The sequence below is a fragment of the Mytilus californianus genome, unplaced genomic scaffold (genome assembly GCF_021869535.1).
Source record: "Mytilus californianus isolate M0D057914Y unplaced genomic scaffold, xbMytCali1.0.p SCAF_3, whole genome shotgun sequence".
Taxonomy (NCBI): Eukaryota; Metazoa; Mollusca; class Bivalvia; order Mytilida; family Mytilidae; genus Mytilus; species Mytilus californianus.
This window is the reverse complement of record NW_026262679.1, coordinates 108184921-108197174: the sequence shown is the minus strand read 5'-3', so window position 1 is coordinate 108197174 and position 12254 is coordinate 108184921. Positions and strand designations below refer to the sequence as shown.

The following is a 12254-nucleotide window of genomic DNA, read 5'->3' as shown; positions in this document are numbered from 1 at the left end:
CTCCAGAGTTCACAAAATATTTAATCTGCTTCCAAATAGGAATAAACTGTGACGTTATGTGATTAATATAGATTTTCCAAACATTATATGTTAGAAAGAAAAATTTTGTCTTGTATTCATTCCGAATAGAACTGGGGCATATATCAAAATAACTCAGTAATGTACACAAAAGTATTTTCACGTGCTGAAATCTTTTAATAACTCATCTTATTTATGAATAACAGCTATAATCGTACGTAAATACAACTTGACTACAGAAAAAAATATATGCAAATTATACACACACAAATTGTCTACAAAAATATAAATAACAAAAAACTAAATAAATGTAAAACAAAAAAACCCTAAAAATACATAATCTGAAATCAGTCAAACTAATCACGTTCCTCACAAAAAATATATCTGAATACTGGATTTTTCTGATAACTTGCACCTAATGATGGACAATGATCAGCAACATACTATCCAACAGTTATCAGCAGTAATTATCGTAAAAACAAGAGTCAGGAGATACAAAGGGGACATTCAAAACTCTCAAGTCGAAGAAAAACTGACAATATAAATAAGAAGATGGGTTATGAGTGCCAATGAGACAAGTTAGTCAAGTATGATTAAAAAAAAATAATTTGGAAAGAAAGTTTGTACTTGAAAATCTTTTATACGCGCCTTTTGTAGTAAACAAACCATTATGAACTGTTTAGGAATACCAACTTCTTCATATTAAAAAAAAATGATGTGATATGATTGTTAGTGAGACAGCTATCCATCTAACACGAAATAAATGGGAAGTGCGTACGGCTTTGTGTGGTAATATGTAAGAATTCAACATAGGTTTACATCGACAATATTTTGTAATTTTGTATTTTACATGACCGATGGTTTACGAATTTGGTGCTGTCTTAGGTTTAGATTTAAGTCAATTACCTTTACGTTATTACGTGATGCCCGATCACTTGAAATTACTTATTAAAGTATTTTATAGGATAACACGGCGGATGTCCCAAGTGGAGCAGGAACTGATAACCCTTCCGGCGAACTTAGGACCACCCGGTTTCCGTTGGGGTTCGTCTTGATCAGTGTTTAGTTTTTATATGTTGTGGTTAATAGACTGTTGTTTGTCTTTCGTCGTTTTTCGTTTTTTGCCTTGGCGTTGTCAATTTGTCTTCGACTTATGAGTTTGAATATCCCTTTGGTATATACCGCCTCTCTTGTAAAATAAGCTAAATATGCCCCTTCCCCGTATCATGACGTGGTTTAAAAAACACTAACTTGAGTTGAGACGATTGCGCAATAGCAAGTCAATGCATCATAGTAAAAAAGTTAAAATGGACTAAACACATCGAATCAACATTATTGACTACGATTTCTCAAGATAAAACATGCTAAAGAAGAAATATAAAAAAAAATGTATAAAAAAATAATTTGCATGTAGCTATTTCAAATTCGAAATTAAAAAGTTGACGATTTCTCAGATAAGGATAAAAGTTTGCTCACCTTCATAGATGTATGTAAATAATCTTGCTTTTTTCACTTGGTACACTTTCTTAGATATTAAAATAAGTGTTTCCATCTTCACATGCAATAAATGATTTCCATTTTAATGAAACAAATAAACGCTTCTGTTTTTTTGTGTGTAAAAATATTGAATCTAAATTTGTTCATTTTTAACATCTATAGTTACACATGTGTTTAATGTAATGTTTGTAGTAAAAATAATATCGTTCATAAAAGTCAGATTTTTCTCTGATATATTATAACTAATCTATAAAATTAAACAAGACGATGATTGTGCACTCTCTGTAGTTTTGGTTTCTGTTGTTTTTGGGTTCGTTTCAGCAACTATGTTGTCTTTTATATTCTTTTCAGTGTTTTCTGATTCAATGGCTACCTGATTTTCCGTATGATTGATATTTGTAGGTTTGGATTTTCTTACTGGAGAAGGCATTGTCTCTAAAGAATGGGGACTCCCTACTCCTCTGGTATTTTTCTGATTCATAGTTGTCTGTTCAGGTTTTTGATTACCGGTTCTTTGGCTGGGTTTTCGGCACTGAGCAGACTTTACACTTGGTCTTTGATTAACGATTTTAGTACTTGGTTCGTTACTAACAGTACCCTTGTTATTGCTGTGTTTGCTTCCACTTTGTGCCATGGGACGTTGGCCTGATTTCACACTTATTGGTCTCTCATAGACGGGATTTTCCTCTTTTTTCTTGTTGGGAATTGCTCGGTGGTTTCCATTTTCAGTTTTTTGCCCTTTATGTATCACTTTTGGCTTGCTTTCTTCTCCCATTGTCACCATTGGACAGTATTCTCCGATTTTGTCCATTAACTCATCAAATTTTGGCCCGGTCCATCTCATTTGTACCTCCTCGTCTCGATAAAAGTTGATAAACAGTAACTGTGTAAAAACCATACTCATTGGTCCAGAAGGTGGCCAATCCATTTTCTCTAAAAGCAATGGTATAATTGGTTTCTTCAAAGCATCAGCCAAACTCACTTCCCTACGACAGTTAGCTGAGAGTGAATACTTTTGGGTAATGATTGTAAGTACTACTTTACATCCTCGTACACCAGAATCTATTTTCTCATATAATGAGTCTCCTCCGCCCATTTGATGGATGTCCATCCAACAATGCAGACCTAAGCTCGTCAACCGTTGATACATGGCCATAATCTCTTTCTGTTTACCCCACTGATAGGATATAAATACTTCCGGTGACTTCTTTTCCTAAACAAAAAAAATCATTGATGAAATTGTATGCATAAACATGTTAAAACAATTCACAACTCCGCTACAGTACAGATCTAACTAATTTCTCGGATTTGAACAAAGATAATGCGACAGGCTTCACTCATGGAGTAGAAAAAACTGTGACCATCCCTTAACACCAGGTATGCTTCATGTTGTACAATCCTAGATTTTTAATGCTTGTAATTTGCTGTTAGCCTTTTCGTATTTTCCTTAAGTCAATTGGGTTTTATTTCTCCTGTCTGTCTGATTGATGGTTTTTGTACATTTTGCAATGTACAAATTATGACCTCTAAATTTAAAAATATGAACTAGATTTAGAAACAAAGTGAATTTTCAAAAAAAGGAATCAGAACTAGCGTCTTTTCTTTATGCTTTATAAGTAACTGATCTAGGGAAAAACGTTAACAACTTAATAAGAAGATTTGTAAATCAGCTTGCTGAGCAAAAGCAATGCCCAAATGTGATAATATGAAAATGCTTTCTTAAATATGTTTTTATAAATTGAAGTATTATTTTCATTTATATTACCAAAAGAATGCAATAATGATATATGTGGGGTTTATTTCTTATCCTTCGCCTTTTTATGCTCTATGAACATATAAAACCTTTTTTTAGTTTTTCTTTTAAAATTTTAATCTTCAAAAGTATTTCTTTTTAACCAGACCTCATTCTTTGATTCCTTCTGTTTTGCCTCAGATTGCGTCCGTTTCTTTTTTGTTTTATCTATAACTATCACTTCTTGTACAGGAATCCACCAGTTCTTGTACACTATAACACATATGTATAATTTGAATAAAGCGACCTTTTATTTTATTTCATTAATTCATTTTCACTAAATTCTTTCTTCCAGTAACCCTTTATATACTTAGCCTTATCAAATCTGAAGCACAACATAAGTAAAATTAACTTTGGCCCACATGAAACACACAAAATTTCAAAAGATAACAGAAATATTCTGCGTATGAATCTAAACATTAATATTAAGAAATGCATTGCTCGGAATGTTACAGTAAAACAAATAAACATTTAAACTGTATATTTGAGTGTTTTGAATAATGTTATTTTTAACTAGTCTAATTAAAATTAAATCCTTTAATTGCTCCAGTTCTGATATGTCGGTTAATTCCCGATTGTCCCACGTTTTAAAATTTTAGAGTTCTGATTGTCCCACATGAAAAGTTCTGATTGTCCCACATTATTTTATGTAGTAAAATGTTCTGAAATAAACAAGGTATCTATTGTTTGTTTTGCTAAATAAACAAGAATCAATTATTGCATGTTCAAACTATTATTTAATATAAATTTTATAAAAGTATTTTTTTTGTATATCATCAGATAAATGCACTTTTGAGTAAATAATATAACATTTATTAATTATATCTATAATGTTACGTTTATTTATATAAAACAAATATCAATACTGTAAATTATATAAAAAACAATTATATTTTTTTAAAAATATTTTAAGAAATAATGCATGCAATTTAAAGAAAAAGGGTAAACTTATTTACGCTGTACACTATACACGCACTTGTTGATGGAGATATATTTCCACTAGTCTTTGCACTTTTACCAGTTGAGTCAGATGCCATTTACACAAGATTCTTTATCATACAGAATACAATCTGATGGTGGTGACGGCAACACCGTAAACTATTTGTAAAGCTTTACGTTTCAGGGGGTAAAGGAATTGGATGATTCATATTTTGTATATAGATCCCTTGTGTTACGAAGTTCCCTTCTGTCATTTAATCATTGTCCTTGACTTCATTTTCATTGTTTAGTGACTGCTAAAAGCTGTATAGCTTGTTTTCGTCATGTGAATGTCTCATTTATCATAAGTTCTAGGATAACTATAGTTGGTTACTAATATATGGTATCCTTGCAATGTCTACATGTCTGTCAGATATCATAGTTCACATGACCACGACCTCATTTTATGGACCAATGACAAAGGTTAAGTTTCAGTGGTCAAGTCTGTATCTCAGATACTATAAGTAGTGTGTGAAATATTTTTGATGTTTGGAATGGTAGCAGGGTGTACATGTCTTTGTGGCAGAGTTAATCTGACCTTACCTCGTTGACATGGAACATTGATAATGTTAATTTTATGTAATACCAGTTGTATAATATAAAAATAAGGAGATGTGGAAGTAAGCATTCATAGGCAACCGTACGTTCAACAATGAGAAAGCCCATACCGTATGGTCGGCTATAAAAAGCCCCGATTTGGAATATTTTAAATAATTCATTTGAGAAAACTAATAGCCAAATTTATAACAAAACAATTTACCAAAATAATTATGACAAACATGAACAAACGACAATCACTCAAATACCGGCTCGATACTGACTTGGGACAGGCATATACAGAATGTATAATCCTTTTCTCTAAGACTTTCGACAAAATACAGTAAGTTAGTAAAACATGCTGTACCCAGTAGAATGCTAGTTTTAACGGTAATGATGCTTATAATCACACTTTTCTCAGATCTTTTCGTTAGCTTTCAGTAAGGGGACGACCATTTGATTTCGAAAGGTGAGGGGAGGAGGATTTTGAAAATGAATAACTTGGCCTGGTATGAACTGAAAATAAATGACTTTGCACAAGACAGGATGAAAAATTGAGTAGTGCTTGATATGTGATATTTTTTTACTTAATTTATATTCTATGTTTGATTATACTTCAATTGTACCTTTTCTGATTATTTGTTCAACTTTATTTCATATTTCATAATTTACACTGATTGTTAACGTATAACTTTTCCTTCTGCACACTATACAAACAAATTAATCACTATCAAAACAATTCCCGATTGTCCCACATTTAAGCTTCCCAATTGTCCCACAAACATATTCCCGATTGTCCCACAAAATTTCATCACTTTTTAACCTGTAATTTTAAAAAGTTGGACAATCGGGAAGACACCGATATGTCGAGCATCACCTTGATGCGCGACATATCAGAACAGGAGTAATTAAAGGATTCAATTTTAATGAGATTGATTTTTAACGTACTGGTATCAATCAATGATTCTTCTGGTAAAATGCCGTAGCAATTTAACTGCATCAACATTTCCTTGAACTTTGCAACAGGCCAAATCCTTTGATCATCTGTTTCTTCTCCGACTCGCTGAAAAAATCTGACAAAAAGATACTCGCTGAAGATAGGTCCCATAGATCCTTTTGGTGGCCAACCCATTTTCTCCATTAGCAGTGGTATCATTGGTTTACCTAAGCTAACAGATAAATTTACCTGCCAACAACAAATTACAAGATATATTCATGTTTGTCATCAATCAAGATACAAAGAACAGAAGATTTTCTTTCGTGTTATAATACAAAATATGATAATGATACTTTTATTTTTATCAATGTACAAAATGTTCGAAATGTAATTATGAAACAGTCTCTTTAAAATGTTTTTTTTCATTTCTTTACCTCAGTCCTGTCAAAAAACTTAAAGTAAAACATAAACGAATACAAAAAGATACGAGCGTCAGCAATAGCGTACACAATTTGAAAGAATCTGAACATATATTTGTGTCTGCTAACTTGTGTTTTCCATTCGTTTGATGTGTTTGAGCTTTTGATTTTTCCATTTGATAAAGGTCTTTCCGTTTTGAATTTTCCTTTGAGTTCGTTATTTTTACTTTTTTATTTTTTGTATGAAATGGTTGAAAGTTTATTGGTTTACCTCTCTATTACAATTTGGAGACTGTGCATATTTTTCTGACACACAACAAATGATGACTTTTGCTCCTCTGATGCCACTGTCAATTTTCTCAAATAGTTTATCTCCTCCTCCCATCTGACCAATGTCCATCCAACATTCGTATCCTGCCATTTGTAGGTGGTTACGGATAAGTTTGACCTCATCCTGATGACCCCACTGGTAACTAAGGAAAACAGGAGGTGGAGATGAGTAATCTACTTCTTCCTCTTCTACCACATCAACTATAGATAATAATGAAGCAAATTTTTTAATTGATTGACCTTTTAGATACCATTTCTTTGATCACAGTACTTGTAGTTACATCTTTAAATCAAGTGCAGGGATATTTTAAGTTTAGGGGTATGCAGGACAATTTAATTCAGACAAATATCTTCATAAACTTAGTTTTTCATTTTCCAACGGATGTAAAATATTCCTCAACTATTCTCCCTTTCCATCCACATTTAGGACCTACCTGATATATTGAGCAATTGCCTTTTGTCTTGAACATCCAAGGAACATTCGTCACTGCTTGTATGTTATTTTTTAAACCAGTAAGTAAAACTTTATATTACTAGAAATGTATTCTTTTAACTTACCTACAGCTTTCATAGCATTTTCCACAATAGCAGCACCATCCATTCTGCTAATTTCCTGTAAGGCTGTTAATACAGCATAGTTTGCCTCCCTTGTCTTGTGTGTAGCATACCATTCACTGAGAACAGCCATACAAGGATCATGTTGTGATGCCCACGCTCTGATGTCATCATTACTATAACCAAGACGTTGGGCCAGTAATCTCCAATCATGTTCTGTTTGTGGATTCATTATCTTTGTTAAATCTCTTGACCATCGGGGTGCATTGGTCATTGTCTTTTTGTGAAAAAATAAAAGTCAATCCTTATCTTAAATTTTTTATTATTTCGAGGATGTGAATTTAAAAACTAGGTTCCTAATTCTAAATGCAAAGTTCATTTTAATTTTCTTATTATTCTACTTGCAAAATTGACTTAACGACAATATTAAACTTTTTCTTGCGTCATAATTATAAAAATAAGAAGATGGGGTGTGTTTGCTTTACTTGTAAAATTTACGTACAATTACTGTTTTATGCTTTTTGTTGGTGTTCAAATGCATTGTACGTAAGGCATGGTATTTGTGTTACCTTCATATCTATTTCTTGCACTTTAATTTTTGTCTCCTCAATATCTTTTTCAGCAAAGTCCACCCTCTGTGTGACAGTATCAAGCCCCTCTCCTAATTCCTGAATGTTTTCGTCATGCTCATCTACTCGAGTGGTCAGATCACCTACAACCTTTTCAGTACCAGTCACTCTTTGATCAAGCTTGTCTACACCCTCCTGCGTTTCTTTGATGTTTTGGTCCACTTTTTCAAGACTTCAAATTAAAAAGAAAAAATAATGGCATACATCCCAAAAGACCGAAGTTAACAATCTAAGTGAAGTGTGTACTTATAAATAGTAAGCATAACTGAGAAGGAACAAGGATTTAGTCCGTATCTAACTTATTGTCAGGATTTAATCCAAAACAATATAAAGTACACGATGCTTCAGTATTGTAACTTGTTGAGCAGGAACTGCTAACATTTCGGGAGCAAAGCTCTATGATTATCACCGGTACTCTTTGGGAGCGGATCTCTATGTTCTGGTTACGTACGATGACCTATAGTTGCTTACATCCATTTCATTTGGACTCTTGTGAATAGCGGTCTCATTTGCAATCATAATACTTCTCCTTATTGTTTTATACATGTACAGTGGTGAATATCCTGTCAACTCTATTTGGAGTTCGAACGTGATGAGGTGCGTTTAACTCTGATCTTAACCGACAAGGGTTTCCTGCCGCGGGTTGGTGGTTCTCGTCGGGTCCTCCGACTTCCTCCATTAATAAAAACAATTGTCGACATGATATAGCAAATAACATACATCTAAAACAAAAAACAGGTTCATAAACAATGTACACAAGAATAGCACAAGAAGCTTTAAATCTTCCTCTACCGTTGTACAGTGGTGTAATAACAAGACAATAGAACAAACTATAAAAATCAGTGCCAATGAAACTCAAAGGATGTACAGGGTATTGATTGGAATAAAAAGACAAAATGCTTTGTCGGGCTAATTTGGGTCAGAGTGAACACTATAACTTAAGAAATATTCAAGTAAATACAGCAATTACATATATAATTGCTTTCATACCTTCTTCCCTCAATTTGGTCAATAATAACAGTAAAGCCGCCTTTTACGTCAACATCTTTTTCTTTTTCTCTCCTTTTTCTAAAGTATTCTTTTTGCGAACGTAGCAAATCAAGACCATGCACTCCAGCAAATTGTCTGAGCGAGTTCAGATTCACGTGTATGGCAGTTATGTCGTTCGTCTCTTTAAGTGACTTCATTAAGTACTTAAAAACTGGCTCTTTAAATTTCTGTAACAAGAAAATCATGATGAAATCAAACGAAAAAAGAGACAGAAAAAAAACTGACCAAGGCTACGAAAAAGGTTATAATTATAATAATATTATCAAACCCGTGACAAACAAAACAAACGCACATACAGTTGATTGTTTACAACCACTGGCTATCACCAGCCCATTAGTTAACAGTATTGAGTTAACATGAAATATCATTCATATGTTCATTGTCTGTAAATTCAATGTTTATAAAATTTTGAGTTATTCAAAACACTAAGGTTTTCTACCAGCAGGCGTAGATTGCTATAGTCGTGTTTTGCACAAGTTTTACTGACGCACAAAATTTGTATTATATGTTAATTTTATTTTGAAATTTTATGTTTTAAAGCTCAACTTTGAATTTGATTTTGCCGTTCAACTGTTTAGCGCTTCTGATGAGATTTATGTAGACGAAACGCACGTTTGGCGTTCGAATTTATGAGCCAGGTATCTTTGGTGAGTTTTTATGTATACATTTTGGTCATATAGCTCCTAACGATTCCATTTATTTATGCACCACTGTTTTTCAAATGTTCAGGTTTAAGCATTCCTGATAAAGGTAAATCTATATAAGCGCTTTTGGCGCACGTTATTTTCATTTTCTTTATGGGAAACAACATTGTGACAGCAAACATAACGTTTCAGAAGGAATGGTTTCAGCTCAGTAGTCAGTGCCTCTGTACTGACATGATTTATAACACATTTTTCAAAACTTTTTCGTTGACAAGTTAAAAATTTATCAATAACTAAAGTTTCAACTCTTTTTTCAAGAAAAGTTGACCTCAGATAAATTTGACTACTCGTTTTTGTCCCTTTTGTTCATAAAGCTCCTAACGTTGCTACGTTTTCATATACCCACGGCTTTCAAATGTTAAGGTTTGAGCGTTCGTCATTCTGAAGATAAAATCAGAAAAGTGATTCGGACGCACGAAATCTATAAAGAGTAATTTTCATCATCAATCTTTTATAAAAATAAGGAGATTTACCCTATTTTAACGTTATTTCTTTCGTCTTTGTCCAATAGCATCCCTCTATCGTTGACCATACGAAAGAAAGCATATGCTCTTGGTTTTTTTTAATGTATCAACTTATTTGTTTTAATAGTTGCATTCACTTCCTAGTCAAGACACACATGGTTTGATAGTTCAATGATACGTACTGTCTATGCTGTATTTGTGACATTCTTGACTTAACTAGTTCGTTGTTACTATTTTTCTCACCAAATATGTTCCGTAGTCTTTTGTCATATATGAATATTTTCAAAATGTGCCAGTCGACAATGGGTTTAACTTGTTTGCATATCATTAACGTTTTACTATTAACCTTTTCTGTTTGTCTTGGTTTGATCATTCTTGATGAATGTATACGTAGATCCAGAAAAGCGTTTCTAGTTTATAGTGTCATTTTCATTTCATGTTTCTGGACAAAAATCGGTTAAGTATTTACATATTGTAGAACAATATGTGTTTTGTAGTTAGTTGTTTCATTATTCAACTGAAAAATAAATGAATGAATAGAAAAAAATCTACCTGAATGGATTTAGTAACATTAAGAAGGACTGTGTTAATGTAATTTTGTTCCATGACTGGTATAGATTTGTCTGCCATTAAAGTATTCATATGGTGGGCAAATACTTGCGGGTTCTTCTTTGTTATGTTGTCCATGATCCCATATAAAACCTGGGTCTTGAGTGCTTTGTCTTTGTAGTGATATTTCATTATAATATCTACAGCTTTCATTGTAAACATCTAATTTAAACAAAACAGAATGACTTTAGCATCTCGTAAAGGTTTGACCCATGCATATGTTTTTTGTCATAAATGAGTATAATCTTTGTCTTTACTTTGTAAATCTATTTTATTTGTTTATACTACTGAAGCTTTTATGTATTTTTCTTATTTTTATTGATCACTTTATTTTACATCTTAACATAAAAATAGATTCATAACAAAATCGTTCAGATTTTTTTAAATTAACTTCAAATAACCATGATATATCCCCAAAACCATTTCATAGATTTTTCGTAAAATCTAATACTATTTTGCTAGATGATTTTTGTTCGATTAATATTAATAAATCATATAGGGTCGTTTGAACGAAACATATTTTATGTCTGTGTTGAAACTTTTTTTTAACTTGTTTAAAGCTTAACAGCGGTATAACGTTACCGATATTTCGACATTTTACACGACTTTAAAGAGCTTAAAACGATAACCTCATTTCGAAATTTACCCGGGATATTTTATTTTTCCATCAGAAACTCCGATTTTGGATGACTTGTACTTCAAAAGTGATATTGGTGGCAACATCATTAAAACGGGAACTTTATATACGTTTTCCGTCAATTTTATGTGCATATATACAAAAGTGTACTTATTTTTGAATTTTTTATTCAAACATATTTAAGAAAATAAAATATTTGAAGAAATACATTTTCGCATGTGTTTAGTTATTTGTAGTTCCTGAAAAATAGCGACGAAACGTTGATACGTAAGAAAATGCAACACACAGTATACTTTGCTAATGTAAAGCTTGATCTCAAATTCCAATAAGCTCTGGTTTAAAGTATCTGGGTAAATGCGACAAAATATATATGAGACGGTGGACGGACAGGAACACGGACGGACGGAAGGACGGGCAGACGTAAACCAGTATACCATTCCTCTTGAACGGGGTATAATGAAGCTTGCTAGTTAAAACGTCTGTAATTTCACAAATTAATTAGGCATTCATTATTGTGAGTATTCAACAGCTGACGACAATGCAAATTCAATAAATGTTGTACTGTACAATAATTATACAAAAATAAAAAAGGTGAATTTCAGGGGTTGCATAATTTTTCTATGTAGTGTTTGTGGACTTCTTTGTCGATTTTTCGTGTTTTGTTATATCGGTGACATTTCATCTTCAAGTTATGAGTTTTGAATGTCCCCTTTGTACCTTCCGCCTCTTTTTTTGCATATTCATGCTGTCAAATTTTTATACTTTAGTTTAAAAAAAATTGCCGAGCCTAAAAATGACAACCGGGAACATTTGTACTTGCATTTGGTTTTTCAGCTGCAATTTTGGCGAACATGACCAACTGTCTGTAGTAGGTATCAGACTGGTCTTTACATGCATCCATAAATTTGTCCATCACGTTACTAAAACGATCATGGCTACCTGGGTCTTCAACTATATTGGCAAATACGCCTAAAAAGAAATATGTCGTGTAAAAGTACTAGCTCACGATTAACGACACTCTTGTTTCCATTCAAATCGAATAACAAAATAATCAATCCAACTGTTTAACTACGCGTCACAATGATTGTGATAAACCAT

General features: G+C 32.6%; 1 protein-coding gene across 1 annotated transcript in view; it reads right to left on the bottom strand.

Annotated features, from left to right (window-relative positions):
- Nucleotides 1-3383: 3383 nt before the first annotated feature.
- Nucleotides 3384-12254, bottom strand: part of LOC127733711 (uncharacterized) — a 42255-nt gene continuing 33384 nt past the window's right edge. Inside the window, exons 15-22 of the mRNA XM_052243025.1 lie at nucleotides 11977-12125; nucleotides 10463-10681; nucleotides 8683-8909; nucleotides 7633-7864; nucleotides 7067-7340; nucleotides 6450-6709; nucleotides 5771-6008; nucleotides 3384-3520 (exon numbers count right to left, since the gene is read on the bottom strand). Coding sequence (XP_052098985.1) covers nucleotides 3384-3520; nucleotides 5771-6008; nucleotides 6450-6709; nucleotides 7067-7340; nucleotides 7633-7864; nucleotides 8683-8909; nucleotides 10463-10681; nucleotides 11977-12125 — 1736 coding nt within the window. The remainder of the gene's footprint in view (nucleotides 3521-5770; nucleotides 6009-6449; nucleotides 6710-7066; nucleotides 7341-7632; nucleotides 7865-8682; nucleotides 8910-10462; nucleotides 10682-11976; nucleotides 12126-12254) is intronic.